This window comes from Uloborus diversus, chromosome 1, assembly GCF_026930045.1.
Source record: "Uloborus diversus isolate 005 chromosome 1, Udiv.v.3.1, whole genome shotgun sequence".
Taxonomy (NCBI): domain Eukaryota; kingdom Metazoa; phylum Arthropoda; class Arachnida; order Araneae; family Uloboridae; genus Uloborus; species Uloborus diversus.
The window spans coordinates 164,218,146-164,240,851 of record NC_072731.1 but is presented as its reverse complement, the minus strand read 5'-3'; the positions used below and the strand labels follow the sequence as shown (position 1 = coordinate 164,240,851).

At 30.6% G+C, this 22,706-nt stretch overlaps 1 protein-coding gene across 1 annotated transcript in view; it reads right to left on the bottom strand.

Annotated features, from left to right (window-relative positions):
• The window catches only part of LOC129216799 (transcriptional repressor scratch 2-like), a 35,710-nt gene extending 15,668 nt beyond the window's left edge, over nt 1–20,042 (bottom strand). Inside the window, exon 1 of the mRNA XM_054851019.1 lies at nt 19,886–20,042. Within this exon, the coding sequence (XP_054706994.1) occupies nt 19,886–20,042 (157 nt within the window). The remainder of the gene's footprint in view (nt 1–19,885) is intronic.
• Between the last annotated feature and the right edge of the window lie 2,664 nt (nt 20,043–22,706).

Genomic DNA, 22,706 nt, shown 5'->3' with positions numbered 1-22,706 from the left:
TAGTTGAGTCAAGAAATGGCTTATACAGTTGCAAACATTAATACATTTTCAGTGGGAATGGCTGACAAAGATTTTGACATTTGACAAATAACTTTAATAATTTAAAAAAGTGTTGAAATTTTGAAATAAATAAAAAACGCAGATAACTTATTTTAGATGGTGTTAAAAGTATTTCGGCTTTCTAAAACACTCACCATTTATTATTTTTCATCGCTTTCTGGAGACGAAAATATTTTGAATATTAATCTTTCAAGTTCCAAAATAGTTTTTTCCGTTAATTTAAACAACATTTAAAAGATATTTTTTAGTTCTGTCATTGCTCAGTTATTTGTTCAAGCATTTGAGAGAAAAACAATCTATTCGTTTACTATATTCCGAGTAATGTATTGAGCCCCTCTATAATTTAAAGTTTCCGTTCTTTATAGGGGTTCGCATGTAATTGATAAGTTTCAATCAGCATACTTTTTCTTTATAACATTGATATTTTGGTGAAAATATATTGTTATAAATTAAAATGAGCTGATATTGTAAAATATTTTCCTAAACAACATCGATTTTTACTGACAAATAGTTTTTTATAGCAATTATTTTTTCCGGTGCATGCAGGTTTCACATTTTTAAAACCCCACGCACAATATCTCTCAGATATTTCTTAAACTTTCTGTCTTCCAAAAGGCAAGTGGTTCCAGGTCAAAGTTTCAAAGACAAAAATTGCATCTTAACCACGTTCTTGTTTAACTATTTTTCATAATTTTCAAAGATTTTTATCATTCATAAATGTTTTGAAATTTTGAAATGAATGAGAAACGCAGAAAACTACTTCTAGATGGAGTTTAATGTATTTTTATTTCCTAAATGTTTCTGTGGTATATTATTTTTTGGTACACGTAAAAGTATACTGCATAGCAGTGGTTCTCAACCTTTTACCCCTTGCGAACTCCGAAGGTAGTTGGCGAACCCCTTGGGTACTAGGTAATATGAACCAAGCAAAAAAAAAAAAAAGTGTGCCCACACACGCATAGACAATAAAATTTGGGAGTTTTTTTTCAGTTTGATGCTGCTCCATACTTTATAACAAGAACGAAAACATAATTGCAAAATATAGAATTAGAAATATTTCTACGCACTAAAATAATCGCAAAAACAGGAATACAAAACAAATTCACAAAAAATAAGCACATTGATTTTTCAGTGTTGGGCTTCAATCTACTTTTAAAAAAATTAAATGGAATTTTTGAGGAACAAAGTGCTTAAAGTTTGGCAGAAATTTTTCCGGCGCAAATGTATATTTATCTCCATCACTAAATGAGAAATCAATTAGAGAATGATCTTTAAAATATCTTTCAGGAAGCTATCTCAGATTGAATAAATGAACTTTTTCCTTCCTTAGTAAAATGAGAAAGAGTTCTAGGTTTAAGTCTTCTTGAAAAGGACTACGAGCATAACAGTTTCATAAGGATATACTGCGCATATTAATCGTTCATTGCTGAAGAATTTTCTTGTAATTACGCTATAAGTGCGAGGTAAAATGCGCACATTGAAAAAGAATCGAAGAGTCTATTTTTTCAATGTACGCATTTACTCTAATTTTTACAGAAAAGGTGATTTTTAACAAAAAATATTTTAACCTTACTTACTACAAGTGAAATTTTCTACACCAATCTCATAAATTCCTTGTTTAACTACAGCGCAAATTAAGTTACATTGTTAAATTCCGTTGATTTTATTTTTACTGCGAAACCTTACCCTATCAAACTTTCACCCACGAAAATTTTATAAAGTAATTATTTTTCCATACTTCTTGTGGTATTTTTGGTTGCTAGCCATTCTTTCCCTTTTTCGACAAAATAGCTCGGAAAAAAATGTAGTAGGGGAAACCCGGGCAACGTGAATACCTTAAGCTTTTCTTAATTATTGTCGTTTTGTTAAAAATTTAGAAATTGAAACAAATGTTTGTAATCAGTCTTCATTTTCTGAACTTGCGTAATGAAATACACTGCAAATAATCAAACATTTTTTGAACAATATTTGCACACGTACACTTGTCCCCTTTTTAAGAACACTATTTTTGAAATAGTTTTTAGAACCGTTTTGTGAACACATGTAATAATACTTTTTGAACACGTACACCCTTTTTTTAGAACACTTTTTCCGGTCAGTTTTCAAAACACTTCTTGAAACACTGTTCGGAACATGTCTATCCTTTTTAGCTCACTTTTTGGACATTTCATGGATAGTGTAAAAGAATGGTTTTTGAACACTTGTGCTAAACATTTTGTGGCAGACGTTTTAGTACAGTTTTTAGAATATTTTTCGGAACAATTACCGATCACTAATATCCACCCGGAATGTGTGCTACCCGAGTATAAAAGAAGCTTATAAAAAGAAAAAATACTCACTAAATTCATTTTTGTTGAGACTGCAGGCTTGAAGATGGGTTTAGGCTTTGAGTGAATATGATTATTAATCTGCATTATTAGTATGAAAATTTAAAATGTAATGGCATCTCAAAACCAATTGGATATTTTACAGCGAAATGACAAACGAGCAAAAAAATGTAGCAGGAAATTGTAGTATAAATCATATTTACTACAGAAATGACAACTAAATTTGAAATATAAATTTCCATAAGTAAGTTTTCAAAGCCAATCAATAATGTAAAAAGTAAACAAAAATGTGTCAAAAAACAAATGGTTATATAAATTAATTTAAAGAAAAAATAATTCCTCAAGAACAAAAACTTTTTTATTACTGTCTATAAATCTAATTTGTTTACGTTCCTACTACTTAGCTACTCAGTAATGCAATGAAATTCTCTAACAACAAATCATTTCTGTGAAACAACACTGCAAAGATGGAGTCCCAAATTAGTTAGTATTTAGTTTTTCTTCCTTATGCAAAGTACAGGAGTAAATGCACTAAATTAAAAAAATAATAATAATAATTTGAATTAGGCCAAAATATTCCATTTAACTCATTCCCAGATGTATGTTTAGTGTTTTCGACCCGTCTGCAAGTGCATATGAATGTACAGGCAATCAAAATGCCCGTTTTTGATAATTACTGAATTCATTATCACGAGTTTTCTCGTTACGTCAGTAAGTACGTATGTATCAGAGGTGAATTTGTAAATGTTCCAGTACCAGAAACCCAAATGATAAATGATTCAATAACGATTTTTGGCCAGTTTTGTGTGGAAGCGGAATTATATTTCTTGAAAAGTAACGGCATTGCAGTAAGACCAAGCACGAATTCACCCCTGGTTTTAACGTATCTCGAACAACTGAAATACTGTATGCCGTAATAAGTTAAAATTTTGTATGTAAACTGAGTGGAGTCTGGTTGTGCATCTCCGTTTTTGGTGTGCACAGAGGTTCCAAAAGAAGCGTTTACACTTTTTCTTTTTTGAACCAAATCGGTGTAGTTTTCAATGACGACTAAGAAGCATATTTTTCTCGATTATGTTCGATTTGATCGAATTCTATGTACCAGTCACGTAGCGAGACATTTTCTTCTGGGTAGAGTAAATTAAATTTCTGGCTTCACTTTTGGTTGATAAAATTCGTTCGAATCGAATCATCAATAATGTTAGGTTCAATGTGCCTCTGAAATGATGTTATGCATGGACGAGCACTTGGTGAAAAACTGAGCTACAAATATTTCACTAGTTACTACTTCTAAATTGTTATTTCATTATGATTTTTTGGAAAAATTACTTCTGGGATAAAATTTTTTGAAAATCCAATTATTAGGTTGATCAAAAGTTATTAAACGTAACTTGCTTTCTATTAATGGCACATTCAACTCGATTGTGTTCAATTTGATGGAATGCTACCTACCAGTAACGTAGTGAGAAATTTCAACTGAATGAGGCAAGGCAAATTTTTGGCTATGTTATTGGTAGATACAATCTTATTCGATTGGATCGAATTATGCTTGAGTTGAATGGGCCACTTCAACAAAAAAAGTTTCAGTTGTACTTGATTTTTTGCAATAGTGCGATTTTCTTTAAATAAAAACACTAGTTCACAGAAATTCCTGGTCAAACTCGCTTAGTTATACTTTGAAATACAGAGTGCTGTTTAAAAAGTTAAATTGTCTCAAGGAAGAAATAAGTTCCCTAACGCAGCTAAAAATTAAAACACGTATTTAATTGACATTTTAAACTGATGCACTTAGAATCTCTGAACTCCTATTTCGCAGTTTACTAAACACATCCTGCCGTAAAACAAAATATTTTTAAAGTTAACCTAATTGACATAAATACACATTTTAAAATTTACATCACATTGCTGAATCTAGTATTGCGGAATCCTTATCGTCTTTGGGCAAAAGTTTAATTAATTGAGTGTTGGTCAGCTTTGACTTATTTTGTTTCAGTCGAATGTTTAATTAAATTTAGTGTGGTAGGTTCATTGTTTCAAAGCTTTTTAAAATACGAAAAACATGAATTTCAGTTTCAAATGTCTGGAAATTTAAATACAAACGACGTCAGGAAAAAGTCTTACATACCTGAATCTTGAACAGAAGTATGTTCATTTCTTTTCAATAAAAGGAAATCTTGAAACGCATCTGCAGAAATCGTTTGCAGTTTTACTACTCAACGTTCATTTAACTCAATATCCCCTTAAGTCCCCTTAATTCTTCCTCTCTGAATCGTTTTCGGAGGGGATCACTCATGGAAACTCTTACCCTTATAGTTTACTAAAGACCAATCTAAAATTGCAATTTTAAAACTCCAGTTTAATTCATTTTTCTAGACCCCCCTCCCTCGTTTTCTCACCTTTACGCCACCCAAAGACACCTTAAACGTTATTTGAAAAACATCAGCTTCAACAAATATCTCGGGAAGGTATCCCTACACCTTTTTTCCGAACATTAATAATATGGCCTAAAATTGCGTTATTAAAGGTAAAATTAGAATTTTTTTTATTAAAAGCCCTGAAAATTCCGAGTATTCCAGTATGTGGCCCCCTGAGCCTCTCTTTTATAGTGTTAAATAGTTTGCATGAAATATATGTATAATATTGAAATATTTCTTTCATATCTGCAACAGAATGAACTTTTTACTTATCCAATACTTAAACATTTTTCTTCAAAATTTTCATCATGTTATTTAATTTTATTTCATCAAGTTGTATATTTTTCTTAAATATGACATGGTCATTTTTCAAAATATAAAATTTTTTTTATTTACGTGTCGAACAGCAAACTGAAAAATTGATTTAAATAAGGCAAAAAAAGGGTAAATTTCTCAGAATTATTTTCTAAACCAGTGGTTTTAAACCTTTTGTTTCCCAGTCCTAATTTTGAACAATTCCAGGCCCGATATATGTACTGAGACACACATACATTTATACAAGCTATATAATCTTTAGTAGTTTCAGAAATCAGATCAAGATAGCTGATATAACTTTTTGCATATATTTCGAGCTCAGAGTAGAAATTTTAAACATCATTTTTTTGCTTAACTATACATTTGTGTTAAATTTAAATGGTGAGACTCAAATTTCATACATTTATAAAGTGTAACAAATAACAATAAAGGTTAGTGATCCTTGTTCCAAGCATAATCGATGGTCAAACATCTGGATTACAATTGTATAATTTTAAAATTTAGTTATTTAAATTCTTCTACAACTTAAACAGTATGATGAATAAAAGTTTATTTAAAACAAAATGTGAATGCTCAGAGATGTACAAGCGCTTAATGTACAAATGCTAACGCATAATGTACACAAAATATAAAGTTCAACGATCTGCGAGTGCTAAGTCAATTTTCAAATGTTTAAGCATCATGTAAAGAATAATAATGGAAATAAGTAACTTGCATTAAATTATTCCAAACCAGACCAAAACAATTACAGATGAAAATTCTGAAATCGACATCAATGTTTACTAATATTTTCTGCGTAGCTTCGCAGAATTTGGCACACGTGATGAAATACGTCACAATTTCGTAGCAAAAAGTTCTTTCAATTAAGTTTATGAGTGAGGGTATTGAAAAAATGTAACAAAATGTACAGTAAAAATAACGTCATTAATTTAATAGTGTATACATACAGTATATAGTACAAACAACCAATCTTCATCTAGCCATTCTCATTGCAGAAAAGAAAGCAATGATTTTACAAGTGTGCACAAATGTGACCAATCATGTTTTCAAATGTGTTGACGAACCATCTGCTACCTAGACTCGAGTGTTGGCACTCGAGGTTCAGTATCCAGAACAAACACGGAACAATTTCTTTCTGACGGAGCTTATTCAGAACACTTCATAGCGCACATTCCCATATTAAGATCCCTTTTTCTGAAAAAAAGTGTTCCAAATTGTGCAGGTTTATTTGCAGTGTAACAGTTGTCCTTAATATTAATTACACTATTAGATATAAGGCCATTTTTCAACGATGGCATAAATATCCACTTTGCCCAACACCCCGGGTAAAGTGGATTCGTTACTAGGGCAAAGCGAATAGCATTATTATTTGTCATGAAAATAAACGTTAAAAATAAAATAACCATCGAAAATTAAAGGAACATATCCGAAAACCATTTTTTTTTTGCTACAATGGTAGTTATTGTAGTTATTGCAAACAAAGAAATTAAATTTAAAAACAAAATAAACGCCGAAAATAAAAGGAACATATTTAAAAACATTTTTTTGCTGCAGTGCTAATTATTGTTGTTATTACAAACAAAGAAACTAAACATAAGAATGAAATAAACATTGAAAATTAAAAGCTCATATCAAAAAGTATTTTTCTACAATACTAATTATTGCAGTAAGTATTGTAACAAGCAAAGAAATTTTAAAAAAAAGTCAATATCTAAAATTTAGGAACATATAAAAAAGAAAAGAAAAAAAAACATTTTTCTTCTACAATACTAATTATTGCAGTTATCACAAACAAAATCATTACCATATTCGAATGCTGAACACTCTTTATGACACCACTGAGTACAAACACATTGTATAATGTTTTCCGTTGGCTGATCATCTTCTTCAATGTTTTGTAGCAGATATTTTTGATTAGTCTTTTTGGTACTTGGTCTTTTTAATAGTCTTCCGAGAAGCTTTAGTCGAAACTTCATCTAGGTACTTCATGACAGTCTTTTTGGATTTTTTAAATTTTTGTCTCTGACTGTCCTTTACTGGAGTACTTGTCTGGAGTGTAGATATTTGTAGTTTTTGTTTACGTGTTGTTATTGGTTTAACAGGCTGAGGAATAGGTAGTAAAACTAAATGACTGTAGCAGTCCGAAGAACATCCAGGTTTGGGTGAAGCGGCGGGAACATCATTGCCTTGGATTTATTCTGTTGTTTCAGATCCCATGGAAGTATAAGGACGGTCTTCAATGGTAGTATTGTCTTGGGATCTTAATATTGAGGAACTTCCAGGTTCGGATGAAATGACTTGTTATGACCGGGCAAAGTGAATATGGTATTCACTTTGCCCAATCCGCTTTGCCTTTCAGGTACATTTTTGAGGTTACTAAGAATTACTAACAAACCAGAGCATCTAAACTAGTCGTCTACGGATAGTTGAAAGCTACATAATCGTACATCAAATCCTACTCATAACAAAGAACATGTCACAAATAGTATTAAAGTTATAAATGAAACACTAACCTCTGTTAACTAAGATTATTTTCCCTAAAACATATTTTGTTCGCTCACTGGCGTCGCGTGAGGGGAACTCGTCCCGACGTGTTTGCCCCACACGGAGCGGCAACAGGCGACCGTTGCTATGACAACGCGGCAACCGGCCAACTAATTATTTGGAAGTTATAGGCTAAATTCGCTTTGCCCGGGGTATCCACTTTAGCCGGGTTTCCCCTATATGTAGTGTGAAAATTATAGCAACAAACAGCGCGATCTCACTTCGATGCGTTTTTGACTCAACACACGGGAAGAGTGATAACTCTTCGTCGGATTCAAATGGTAAAGAAACTAAACTTCAAAATATATGATACGCTCGCAGATGTCCATGTAATGTTTTCATCAAGTTTAATCAACTTTTCCGATCAAAAGCTTCTGAGGAAACGAACGCTGCAAATTCTTTTACCTGAGGACATAATATTCACAAGTAGAGCTTTTTTAGCATGGCTTCTGAGCTATCATTCTCAATAAAAGCGATAAAACCGGCGCTTTGCAATGACAGGCTAAATTCATTAAATGTAAAATATGTCAGCAAGTATGCAAATATTCTCCTGCTAAGAGTATCGAATGTGTGAAACCAAAATGAATAAAAAAGGAGCAAAATTTGCTTGAAACCGCTTGAACATGAGACTTCATCAGAAACAGGCATGTTAAAACTCCGCCATTACAACATTTTTTTTCGAGAATCCCCTGAAAACTTCTTACGAACTCCCAGGGGTTCGGGTTGGGAACCGCTGCTGTATAATAATATTACAAGTTTCAAAGTATTTTCTTGCATTTACTTGAATTACATTTTCTATCTCGTTTCCTAAGTTTTAAAGCCTGAAACTGAAAAACTCAGTTATTTTTATAAAAATGCCTAAATCCAACTTTTTGTTACAAAGCAGTTCATATAGTTATTCATTATTTCTTCACAAAAAGGCCTTTTTCATCCCTTCAAATAAAGTATTAGTTAAACATTATAAGTAAGTCGAATCTACCACATATTCTGAGATTATAAACGCTTTTTTAGGAAAAAAGTAATATAGAAACATTTTTAAGCTTAAATTGATAGTAATCGTCTTGACGAAGCATACAGGGCAAAAAGAATTTCAAAGCCTTATTTTTGTATACCTCTTCGTTCTTTGCAAAACTCCTCAGTAAATGCGTCCCTTAGCTTGTACCACTTTCAATGAAAACGAGCATCTCTGCAGTCTCACATCCATGCTTATACATCAAAGTATCCATACTTGCAAGCTATACCGATTTCTGAATATTTGTGTGGAAGAAGCTGCAGGTCAGAGGGAAAATGCTGAAGAAATATACTTTCCTTTTGCTCTTCTTTTGCGAAAGTTCTCCTTTATGTGGAGATCGTTTTCTTAAGCCGCATACAAACGATATTTGAAATCTTATGGACTTTTTTCTTTTCTTTTTGACTTTCGAAAATTGTGACGAATTCAGAACGACTTTTACAGAAACGAAACTAGTCGTTGGTACAACTACAGCTGCCTAAATTACCTAAAATGTAATATATTTTACCGTGTATGGTTTGAAATGGTTTTGGGCTAGGAAGTGCAAGATTTTCCATGAGTTTAACATTATCCGTGCATGGCATAGTATCTGAAAAACGTATTGTATTCAGGATTTTTTTTTTTTTTTTTTTTTTTTTTTTTTTTTTGCAATTCGTTACTTACAAAATGAAAACAAGATAGTTCTACAAACATAATTAGAACTATTTGTGCAATTTTAACTTTTTTTACTTGCAACAGTAGTATTGTAAGTTTACTTAGAATATTGTTGAAATATTAATTTTTATCAAAGCGCCAAACCAATAAAAAATAAATACATGATACTCTTATCTCTCTTTTTGTTAAAAAAGCTCTTTCAGTACAATTCATGTACCCATGAGTCAATTTGATCTTTCCTTTGTGACGCTTGAACAATCAAAAAGTCGATTCCTGACTACATACTGAAAACTTTTGAGGTACCGTCTGTACTTAAGTGTGATAGATTTGCTGCAATATGATAGATATACGATAAGGATTGCAGTCATCAACGGGATAAAGAATATGATACGCAAGTCGAGAATTAGTTTTAATAAAGAAGTAATTACAAGTCTTTCAAGATTTTATTGAAACAAGATTGATTTTTTCAAAATTCAAAAGAAAACGTAACGTGCAAAAGACTTTCGATTTCTTTTTTTTTCTGCTAAGTCATTTGTTGAGGCTTTTTGGTATTTGTCCCTATTAAAAATAAAAACGACAAAAAGAGATTAGTCATTAAACTGTATTGTATTTGTTGACCGTCTAACTAAATAACATATAGTTGTGCTTTTCATTTTTTGGTTACAATCATATGTTCTGAAAGAATTATTTTACATTTTTTTGTACATGGTCAGAAGTAAATTCAAGACGTTTTCCGCACCCTGAAAAGAAAAAAAAAACTGCCATACTACTGGAAAATTTCCAGAAAGCTGTACTTCTTTAACGGTATACATATTCTTCTGAAGTAAGGTTGTGAAAGTTTCTTAAGAAGAAGTTGCATTGTTACTAACTTCATGGAAGCAGTTTCCTGGACATTTTCTAGTAGTACTGCAGATTTTTTACGAGTTTCCAAAGATGTTTTTCGTTTTCAATCCACTGCGCAATCTATCTGTATTTTTTAAGTTATTCTTCCATACCGTTTGGTAAGCTTTGGAGACGCTGAATTTTAATAGCCTTTTTAAGTACTTTATTGCGTTTACTTTAAAAACTCTGTAAATGAAAAAAAAAACTGTTTTTGCAATTTTCTCTTAATTGTTTGCGGTTTATACTTATACATCGCTGTATAGAATTAAGAGTAGAAGGAAACTGTGGTGCCCGTAAACTTTTTTTTGGTTTGGTAAAGCCAGCTATTTCTAATTTAATATCTGGTTTAAAATTCCTCACTAAACTAAATTATGAAATCTGAAGTGTAAGAAAATTTTTCGTGTTAATTTTTTAACTGTACTACATACACAAATTTTTCAAGAGCATAAGAATCTGCAATATACTTTTGTGAACGTTTAAACAACATTTCTAAAAACTCGATATGTGAAGATATTTGTATTTAAAAAGTTTCATCTTTCACGAATGAAAATGAATAACTCTAGGGTGGTGTAGAGGTTTACGAGCTCTCATTTAAACTATCGACTCCAGTATCGAGATAAATAAGGAGATACCAGTAAACTATAAGTTTGAGTCAAAACAAGTACATCTTTATATTTCCTTTTCTTTTCCTCATTTAATCAATTCACATATGTTTATTTTTATCTAATATCTACTATATCGACTGCTTATTTCATATTAGGCTTATTAATTTGTCTAATTATAGCTTTTATTATAGTTGTCACGTGCTTAGCTAAAATTATCAGTATTAAATGATGGTATGAGTTCGTAGTTTTTTACAGCAATGCTTTAAATTTCAGTAAAATGTTTAGTCTTGAATTTAATCAATAAAATGAAACAAAGTAAACAACAGAAAACGATTACAACTCTATAGATTTGTACACCAGAACTCAAAAAAAAAAAAAAAAAAAAGCTTAGTAAATATTGTACCGTGATTGATTACGCTTCAATAAATTTAAAAATTCTTTTTTTGCAATAGTTGGAGCAAAAATGCAAAAGCTGATTTAAAAATGATGGTATGGTTTGTGAAACTTCCAAGTTGAGTATTGCATTTTCATATTGCAGTATAACACAGTTTTGAAACCTACTTAAATATTCTGAAACATGATTCGTTTCATAACTACAGTCATGTATTGTCTAACCTCTAATACATAAAGAGTAAAACCGTATCTGTCACCTGCAGTGGCTAGTTTAGTTTCATAATTTGACATTACCTCGAGTATTATTAGGTAAAATATTACATGAAATATTTCTTAGGAAATGGTTAATTAATTTGTCTGGAACTACAATCTTCTTCTCTTCTTCAAGTGGCACTACAGCCCGTTATGTGTCTTGGCCTGATCCACAATTTTGCTCTAGACTGCCCTCTGACCGACCTTCTCCCTCCATCTGTGGATCTTCATTGTTTCCTGGTTTGCTCCCAGAGGTTTCCATTTCAGGATCTTTTTCAGTCCAAAATTAATGTCTGTTCGCTCAATGTGACCAAGCCATGAAAGATGGCGGGCTTTTATAGAGCGAATTATATTTTTTCCTTTAAGGATATTCTCAATTTCAATATTAGTTCTTGCTCTCCACTGATCACCCACCTTCAAAGGACCAGTGATTCTACGTATGACCTTTCACTCAAAAATCAGTAGATCATCTTCATCGTTTTTATTCAGGGTCCAGGTTTCAATTCCAAATATTACAATCGGTCGGATGATTGCTTTATAAAGTCTGTATTTTAATGATTTCGACAACAATTTCTGGAACTATAATGTAACCTTTGTATGTTTAGAAATAGTTAATCTCCATTGATATTTTCATTTTTAACTCTTTCAGGCGTAAAAACAAGTAGATCATTATATTTTTAGGCTTTCTCGCAAGTTTCACAATTAAAAAAAAAAAAAAGAAACACATAACTCATTGCACTTTAATTTTTCAGTCAGAAAGATACAATAAGAAAAATAATTATGTTACATGTACATGTTTAGTATATATTTCGTTTTTAATGACAAATTTTTTTTTTCTTTTAAGTGCCAAAAAAATCAAATCAGATATCCTAGAAATTTAGAAAATAAAAAATGGTTATATCTTATTTATGCTTCTGGTGTAATAAGTGACTTCTTGAATGCTGAAATATATAATTCATATTAAAACGTGCAAAAGAACTATGCAGTTTTCCGTTAATATTTTGATTTGTGTTTTTCAACTTAAGTCTTGTTTTTGAATGTTTGAAATTCACTACTCGAAGAGAAAATTAGATATCCATGTTCAGATTCACTTAATATTGTTTTTACACATTATGACTCGTCCTTACTTAAAATAATAATTCACTATTAAAAACTGTTTAAAAGCGTGGATGAAATGTACTCTTTAAAATGAAAAATTGTTCATTAAAAATACTGCATTCGCTTTTTCCAAATTTCACTAAAACTAATTAGAAAATCCATTATGTAATTAATAAAAAGAGCAGAATAAATCGAGGCATTCGACTGCTTCAAATTTTGAAATGCAGTTAATCAATTAAATAAAGCTATTTGTTCCAGTTAATTACTCACAAACTCAGCGGATTCAATGGAATGAAAGAATCATTTAATTTTGTATGTGAGAATTGAGAGTTAATTGAATTTTGGTGTTAGCGAGTGAGTTTCTATTTCTGAGAACATTTTCATTTTAAAAGCGTCGATAATTTATGCTAAAATTCTCAGTTTATTTTCAGTCTAAGCGATATTTCTTCAAAACTCAGCAAAAGAAATGTACTAACTTTTGAAAACTTGTTTTTGACGTTTTTTCTATCTTACATAAAACGATCAAAGTTTAACAGTTGAATTCTTCGTCAATTTGTTAGTAACTAACGAAAAGAGAATTTCTAAAAGCTTTTACGTTTCTAGAAAAGTATATCCTCAAAATTAGATATGAAAATTTATACTCATCAAACAAAATATGAAGGATGTTTTTCTCTGATGGATAATGTAATCATATAACAGTCAAAAATTTCCAAAAACGAAAATTAAGAGAACTTTTGATAATTCTTGCCATTAGTGGGTCAATAAATCCTTTAATCACCTTTAGTACCAAAAAAAACAATATAATGATGGCAACTTTTGATTTAGGATGATAGCTGTAATAACAGATGGAAAAAACATTTTTAGTTTTTATCTAATAATGTGCAAATGAATAAAGAAAATCCGCATTAGAAATCTGTTAGAAAATTACGTCAAACCAAAAAAATACAAAAAAAATATATTTAAAACTTCAATTTAAGGTTTAATAAGCTATTACCTTTTGGCTTCATTACAAAGGTATGCCGTCATTCTTGGAAACTTTTTTCATCGTATAATGTGCATATTTAACGCACATTTTTTTTTGTACAAAAATGAGGGCTCATTTTTTCATTGTAGAGCTGAAAAACTTGCTTCTAGAAAACCGTTGAATGTTTTAAGAAAAATCGCGAAAAGCATAAATATACTTTGATATATGTATTGAAAATGTGTTATATAATAAGTACAAAGCTTAAGTATTTACAATGATCTCCATCTTTAAACTTTAAAGTTTCATTTGATTGAATTGTAAAAAATCAGCATTCGATTTCAATGAATTTTTAATAAGTCCCGGCTGAATTCCTGTTCTGTTTCTATAAGAATTTAGATTTTCGCCTTTGGAAGATTTTTCTGATTCTTACGAAGATTTGCCACCCTAAAAACTTTAAAATAAAATTTTTCAACTTTCATGCATGCAAAATAATGTAAGTGCGCCAAATAAGGCCACTCTAAAGTTTATTGTCAACTATCTAGCTTATTTATGAATTAATTGACTCCCAATTTTGTATTCATCACTTGACGCATAAAAAATAGAAAAAAAAATTATATGTAAAAATGTTAGTGAAACTACGCTTTTTATCACTTTTAACAATGAAAGACGATTTCGAGTTATTACGAACATGGGTCCTTAATAAGGTCAACTCCCCAATAAGGCCCAAGAAGACCTGAAAAAACGCCAAAAGAAGATATCAAGCTGTTAAAGTATTGAAAACAATCTTTATTATCCGTATAAACACATATCAAACCACGTTTTATAAATTCAAAAATGATAGATTAAAGAGAATCATGACCTTATTGGGTCAATTCCCAATTTGGGTTACAATCTTCTTTTCTAGAGTTATTGAATCGCAGGAAAAAATCATGCTGCAAAACGACATTTTTCTTTTTGACTTCGTTAACTACAAATTAAACTAGGCATTCAAGACCAAGTAGTAACTAAAATAGTAGTAAATTACAGTGGACCATGAAGAAACAAAATTTTCACTAAAAAAGATAAAACAATTTAGACAAGACTCTTTTGCAATAATTGTTGCTACACTTTTGCCTGTTGATAACATGCTGCTAGTTGGAAAAAAAAAAAACTTCATGTTGATAACGCTTTGTTATCAATTAGGCTTTCTGTTGACGATGAAATGCCGGTTTAGAGAATTTCTGATATCCTGGATAGAAAATGGAGGTTTTGCCTGATTGACCACTCACCACATTTAAATCATGAGCTTTCAAACGATACCCTCTTCATGTTTTAACCAAGAAAATAGCAGCGAATTTCTGTCTTTCTCCCTTATTTTGTACTTTCATTTAGAAGTTTTTTTATATGTACTTTTAGCTCAAATTCTGAAACCCAGCAGTCATTTAAAAGAATTATGTGTAAGGTGGTTAAAAACATAGGTAACGTAATTACACAATAATAAGGTTGATATAGCAACCATTTCACAAAGTCCCTTTAAAATTCTTTGAGGAGGACATTATTATAATATATGTTTATTTATTCAGCGCAAAAATTCATTGTTAAATTAATGTTTACTGCATTCAGAAAAATATTTGAAATTTATCTTTCAACACACTTCATTTTTGCACGAACTCCTGCCTTATTTTAAAAACAAATAAATGACCAAGTGATATGTTTTTCCTGTCATACACTCTCTTACTAAGGCATTAAAAATTAAGTTGGTTATAAGTGGTTTAGGTTTGCGTGAATGATGCAAGGATTCAAATTTTTCCATGCATTCAAGATGCTAAATATAAATTGATATTTAATTTAAACTAGCTTCGTGCTAAATATGTTTTTTTTAAACCTTTTAAACTCTAACTCAAAAGGGTTATTTTTATTCTTTTTTTTCTTGAAAGTTATTGTTTCCCTTAAGTTGCTAAGTTACGTGTATTTTATCTCATCCAATGCATTAAACAGAAATGTCTTAAGGTAGACCTCTAGAATTTTAGAGTGTTTTTTTTTTTTTTTTTTTTTGGATAAACTTATATCTGATTCTTTAAGATGGAGTGAAATCATTGCATCAATGTTTAAAAGCTGTGAATAGTTCTTTATTTGGTAGTATTAATAGAAGCTTTAAATTAAACATTTCGTTGTTTTTTGACTTAGCAACTATGAGCATAATTAAATTAGTTTTTTAGGCAGTTTTTTTTTTTTTTTTTTTTTTTGTTAACATTGATTAAAAAGCATTGATCATCAATAAAAAGAATTTTAAAAAAATATTTGAAATGTGTTTACACTGTTCTTACCGTAATCAAGTATTGAAATCATACTAAATGTGTTATTAAGAAATCCTGTTTAAACTAATTATCAAATATGATTCACTTTTTTAAAATTAAAACACATGTTTCACCAAAATATTCTAAACTAAAATATCGTTTCGACTTTTACCACTAACAAAATATCTCACTATATTTTTAAATTATCACCAACATATTTTTAATAAGACATCAAAAGTTGAAAAAAAAATGAGGATGAAATAATTCCACCAAAAAACGTCAAAAAAGCCTACTTATTTTTCTTAAATGAGCATACAAATTTTAACTATATGCTAATTTTATTATTTTATATATCTTCAATTTTCAGTCCTTAGCGGCTTTTTTTCAGGGAAATACATAAGGAGTAAATAGAAACAAACTGCATTACTACACTTGTGGTGAGTTTTAAAGTAAAATTACTGACCACTGACTACTAGGTACAGTGAGTGAACATTATGAAAAATTCGGGTGTCTACGGAACTCTGTAGGTGCCAGCATCGTTTGAAGAAGACAATGTGAAAAAAAAAAGTCGTTTCGCTATGCGAAAGGATCTTACATTTTTCTCTTTTGTGGAAACCCATATGCGAAATAAGTTATCTCAACCACTTTAGTTTCGAAATCTTACTAAAATATTTGCTTACAGATTTCATTCTCGGCGGTTTGTCCACTGCTGTCTTGCCCACACAAGCAAAGGATTTTCCAAAACTTCGTTATACAATAGAGGAGGATGAGGTACAGTGAGACGAAAATGATAAAATCCAAGAATTTTGGAAGCTTTGATTCTGGAAGAAATTTTTAAGGTGGATTTGTTTTGCAGCTTAAGTATATAAACTTTCGAGACACAAAAAACCTGTTTACTATTTAAAAGTTTTGAGATGATATAAAAAAGGAAAAATAAATGTTTGTACATAATATAAACAGCATACGGGCACAGTGAGGCTGTCTCACTCTGCCCCAACCACGACAGTATCACTGTACCTCAATCCGTCTTTTTTTCTTCCAATTCAAAATTTTAAAGAGGTTGTTTAAAGCCTATCCTAAATGTTTTTAATGATGATTAGCAACATTGGTAGAACAATGCAAGTGATCAAATGGATAATTTTTATTCATTAAAGAAAATGTAATAAATCGATGAATGCGAGATTCAAAAAAAAAAAAAAAATTCTTGCTTAAAATCAGATAATTTTAATTGCAGATGATAATTTGATTGCAAACACAAGTAACAACTTCATATCCCAAAACCTACTCGACCAACTACTGCAGATTCATGGGTACATAGCATCATTTCCCGATTATGATTTAAAAATCTAAAAAAAAAGCTTTGTCTCACTGCACCCCGTTTCTCACGGTGCGCCATCCTACTCTACACATACATACATTTTACTTTATTTCGTAAAACATAGGATTTTCCTTTCTATAAGATTGATTTTTATGTAGAAATCCACATCATGCACTCATTATAATTAGGTCACGATATAAAGCGAAAGTATAAAAATTATATTTTAATTAACTCAGCATGACACTAGTATTATTATAATAGAAAAATTTAACTGTCTACCGTCTGTCACTTACAATCGATGCTAGAAAATATATTCTTTTAATTCAGTACAATTCTTATGATTTACTGATAGGTATCAAACATATTTTGTGTGAAATATTTTATAAGAACAAAATAATAATTATTATAATATCTTTACAAAACGGATCGAATAAACATATGACAATTTGTACTCCTTCAAAACAAAAAACAAAGGGTTTTTTGCAAGCGAAGATCTTATTTCTAGAACTAATTGATATAGTAAAAGTGAAAAACAATTTCCAAGCTAAGCTTTTCAAGAAAATATCGCAATAACTTGTAAAGTATGTAAAAATAAATAAACAGACTATGTTTTCTCAGAAAACTTAAAGATAATGTTTTTAAAAAAATAGGTAGTTTAATGGACAATTAATTGCAAAATATTTTATAGGAATAGGTGTCACAGACTTAATTTTATAAATAATTAATTTTAATGAATATAAAAACAAAGAACTCAATCAAATCCTTAAATTCACAAAGTTTAGTCCAAGATAATATTTTAACACATGTTGTCATCCTTAAAGCATTTTAATATATATTTACCCATGTTAAACAAAGGTTACTCAATTGACGTGTACTTTTTTTTTTTTAATGCTGAAAATAACATTAGATAGATAAAATATCGTATTATATAAAAATTAAAAGAAAGAAAAAAAAATTACCTGCTACATGATATTACACGCATGTGCGTAAATCTTAATTCGAATTTCCAACATCTTTAAAAAAAATGATGATCATACGTATAAATTTCCAATAACTATTTTGTTTTTGCATAAAATGTACTGTTAACTGAGCGCACTTTATTATTGATATTTTTAATAATATATTTGAAATAATTGCATAAATCTCAGTAAAATGAAGTAGTTGCTACATAAGTCATTTGCAAAATAGAAATGACAGTATAAATTTCAAAGGGGTTTTTTTTTTTTCAGTTTTTTTCCCATTTTTATCATCAACGAGCAAATTGTTTAAGCAAAATCACGTGTTTTATAATGCGTTATCACAGGACTTTATGCTCGTCTCTCATTGCTTTGTTTCTGTTCATAAGAAACGGTGAAACAACCAGACCACGTGTCGGTCGCTTGCATTGCGAAATTGCACCCTTCGCGTAGTCCTACAAATTTATGCACAGCATTTTGTTGCAATAAAGTACATTGACTGTACTATTAGAATCTGTCTGCACTTGGAAAAAAACTCAATCTTTTTTTGAAATTCTTCCTCAATTCCTCAAATGTTCCTTAAAGTATGTTCGACCTTACAATTTTCATAATTTTTTATGTTCCTTAAGATACATTGTTAGGAAAAAACTGCAAAGGGTTTTTTTAACTTCTACGTTTACGTGATCTTTTTTAATGAAAAAAAAATGTTTTTATTGCATGTAGGGTAAATGAATGCATATGTGAACATGGTATGATTTACCAAGTTAACTTAATGCAAAAAACTAGAAACGTTCTGAAGTGTTGGTAGTACCAGTTCTACCTCTTTGCAAAACTTTTAGAGGTGTCAACTTCGTTGTTTAAGCAGATGTATTTTAGATCTTCATCACCTTTTCCTTCACATGAAAATACATGAGAAAATAACCAATGAGTAAACTTAGGCATTGCAAACCATTGTACAAACGTTACAGTAAATTTATGACAATGCTTGATTTTTTCACTAAATTAGGAACTCGACATTTTTGCAATTTAGTCCAGTATGGGATTTATGTGAATACAACATGTGGAGCCGATGTAAGCAGTTCATATATCCCCCTTATCATATTAATATAAGTGAAAATATTATAAGGTTTTCAAAGCAATTTCAATCATTTTTAATTATTATTTTTCTAAACTAAATCTATTAACTTATTTTTTAAATTGTTTTTAAACAAACAGTTGGTATACATTTTAGTGTTATCGAACAATTACAGGAAATAAAAATGTTAATTTAATTAAAAGCTAAGGTTTCAAATAAGTTTTAAATTTATCACCACAGAGGTAGTATGTAGTCAATATATAATAAGAATACTATTTATGTTTAAAGTGTTATTTCGGATAATATTTAAATTACAGAAAATTTGTGTATCTTCAATTTATTTTTTAGGTTCGTTATACCACACTAAGTGTTATAAAATTTAATACACAATTTTAGATTAGCTGGAAACCTCTCTCTCTTTCTCATTTTATGTAAACCTAAGTTGGACTGCTATTGAAGCACCTAGAAGCTAAGGTGTGAAAAAGTGCCAAAAGTGAAACTGGTACTAATGGGAAGAGGAACTCTCATCTGCTTATAGTGTGCAAGAAGGGGTAATAGTAGTTCTGATAAGTGCTCCTATTCCGCATGACTTGGAAAAACGTTTCAATTAATGTTTGAACTTCGAACCTATTTTACTTAAAGATTTTTTTTTGACACTTTCATCTAATTGCTTCTCGTTTCCTCTATTGCAACAAAATTTATTTTTTCAAAGTACACTTTAAAGGGAAAAAATGTTCACTTACTGCTCGTGTAACGGACGGTGAGGCAGTGGTGCGACGGAGATGGTGGACACCGGGGAGCAGGGGTCGCTTCCGATGGACTTGAAGGTTCCCGATATGCCCAGCGGGCAGCATGGTCCACAGGATACTTGACCTTCTTGACCAAAAATGACCTCGGCATTTTAACTCAAGTGTCCACAAAGTCTCTTGCTAAAAACAGTTTCTCCCTTTTTTACTTGCATGAAAGTTATTTTGACATGATGAAAAGTTTTGTGTTCTTCAACTGAAAGTTAGTGCTCAACTGTCATTGGTAGTCAGTAAGTTTAGTGTCTTAAAGTTTGTTGAAAAGTTTTTCCTTGTGTGAATCTCACTGAAGAAGCCCGTAATGTAGATATCATTAGGGGCTAGTTAGTATACGTGAAAAATATCCATCTAGAGTTATGGAACTTCAACGAGTTTTTTAAATTTAAATGAGTACTTTTTGTGACAAAAGGATATTTGACTTCTCTGAGGTATCTTCTTTTTAAAATATCAAAGACAAGAAATAATTTTCACAAATGCATACTTTCTCCTTATCGTTTTTTGGGTTTGTAATTCTGAAGATCGCATTGTTTACTTTTAAAGTTACCCATTAGAAAATACATTTTTAAAGGCTTCCTTTTTCACGTAGCTCCAATTTAGGAAACTGCAGTGCAATACTTCAATTTAAACTCAATGTCTTATAATAATTGAATTGACATTTCCTTTCGTGTATTGTTTGATACTTTTAAATGCTTGAAAAGAAACGCAGCAACAAATATACATGTGAAAACATGTTCATTTTGCTCATTTCCCAACTTTGAAAACAATGTTCTTTTTAAGTAATTTTTCGTCATTAAAAACTTTCGCGAAGTAACCTATAATGAAAGTATTTCATCAGAGTCCATGTCAACCCTGAAAAACTTTTTCATTCAGAAGCAGCATCAAACCAAAACTATAAACAAACTCTACCTGTGGCCTGCTGTCGGAGGAGCCACAGGAATTGCAACAGCATGGACGGGTGTCTAAGGCTTCACTGCTGCACTCCACAGCGTGGCAGAAAAGCTACATTATATTCCTCTTCGGATTTCTACCACGCGGCCTTATACAGGGCTGCCCTCTAGCGGACAGAAGTGCAAGAAGGATGGAACATGCTCTTCGTTTTATTTTTCTCTCTCCTCTTCCTCTCCTGTCGGTGATGAAGAGTCCGAGACTTTTGATTGGTCGGAAGCATGGGAAAGGCTTTTCCTGCTGCGCGTGGGAGGTGCCAAATAGAACAACTGGTTGCGGAGTTGTTCCTTGGAGCGGGTCACGTGCTTTCGTCGCGACCCGCAAGTGTGCAAGGGCGCAACCAGCGGTTTATTTTCTTTTGAGCGACAGATGCATTTCTTCTATGGATCTAGCACCTTTTTTTAAATTTTTGGATAAGGACATTTAATACACTAAGTTGAACTTTATCATAAAGAATAATCACAAAATATTGATGCAAAGAAAAAATACGTATTAATGCTCCAAAACTAGCTACAAAACAAAGAACTTTTTATTCATTTGTGGAACAAAAAAAAGAAAAATGCACCAATCCTACCAAAAAGTTGAGAAAACAAGGAGAGAGAGAGAGAGGCATCCTTGATCAAAAATGATTATGAAACCTTTTCTTCCTTTGATAGGTAAATTAGAAACTGCAAGTGAAAAAGTTCCCTCATGGAATGAGTCTAGTAAGTTTTTTAATTTGCCGAAAGTAATACATCCCTGAAAAGGAAAGGCCCAGAAAGCACCTGCTTGCACGATCCCAAGAATTGTGTGTGTGTGTGTTTTTTTTTTTTTTTGAGTTTGTACATTAACTTCTCATTTATGCTTTAATTCTATCTTAAAGAGGGAACTGAAACGCTCTTTGAATTAAAAAAAAATATATTTTACAAAATACTTTTTTAAAGCACACGTAATTGATCCTAGAACTGTATATTAGTAGTTAAATCAAAACTTTTAACTATTTATCAGTTAATAATATTTTTGCAATGTTTAAAAAATGTGCTGAAATTACGAAAGAGATTTTAATTAGCATTACAAGTACTGAATATTTTATACGTATTAAATATTAAAAGTTCGGTTCTTTCTCGGAAAGTTTTTCTAAAGACAAAAATATAAGTTTCATTTCTTAATTCTTTTCGGGGAGCTATTTTTAAGTAAACAGCAGGTGATAAATTAAAATCTGAGTATTTTAATAGTTTTATGAATGAAAAGAAACTATAAAGCTGTTATATGGGAATAACATTAGCGCAACGATTTTTTTTATATAATGGACAATGCTCCAAAGACAGACATTTATAGAATAGAACATTTTTACCTTGAGATATTCTTTTGGTTTTGAATGTTAAGTCCAAAATCGTTATGTTTTTTTTTTTTTTTTTTTTTGTTTTTTTTTTTTCAAATTCGCCCAGGAAATTCTGTAGAAGCTCTAAAAATATAAAGAACCCATAAACTAAAAAATCTAACTTTCCAGTATACTGACATCGATTCCCATGGCATCTATATTTTTAAAATTTCCTCTCTAGCTTTCCAAAAAAGCAGCTAGACGCTTAATCTAAAACTAAAAGAGTTGATTTTCCCGTACACTAATATCGATTTCCAAAGAAGATAGTTCCATATTTTGTATATGGAAAAATTTTATTTTGAAAACTAAAACTATATAAATCTTTCAACTGTTTAGTGTTTACGTTTCATTTAAGTTTAAAAATTGGGGATTTTCAAAAGAAACATAACGTTTTTAAGCAAATTTTTTATTCAAACACATATGTGTAGATGAAATTAACTAAGAAGTTTAATCGAA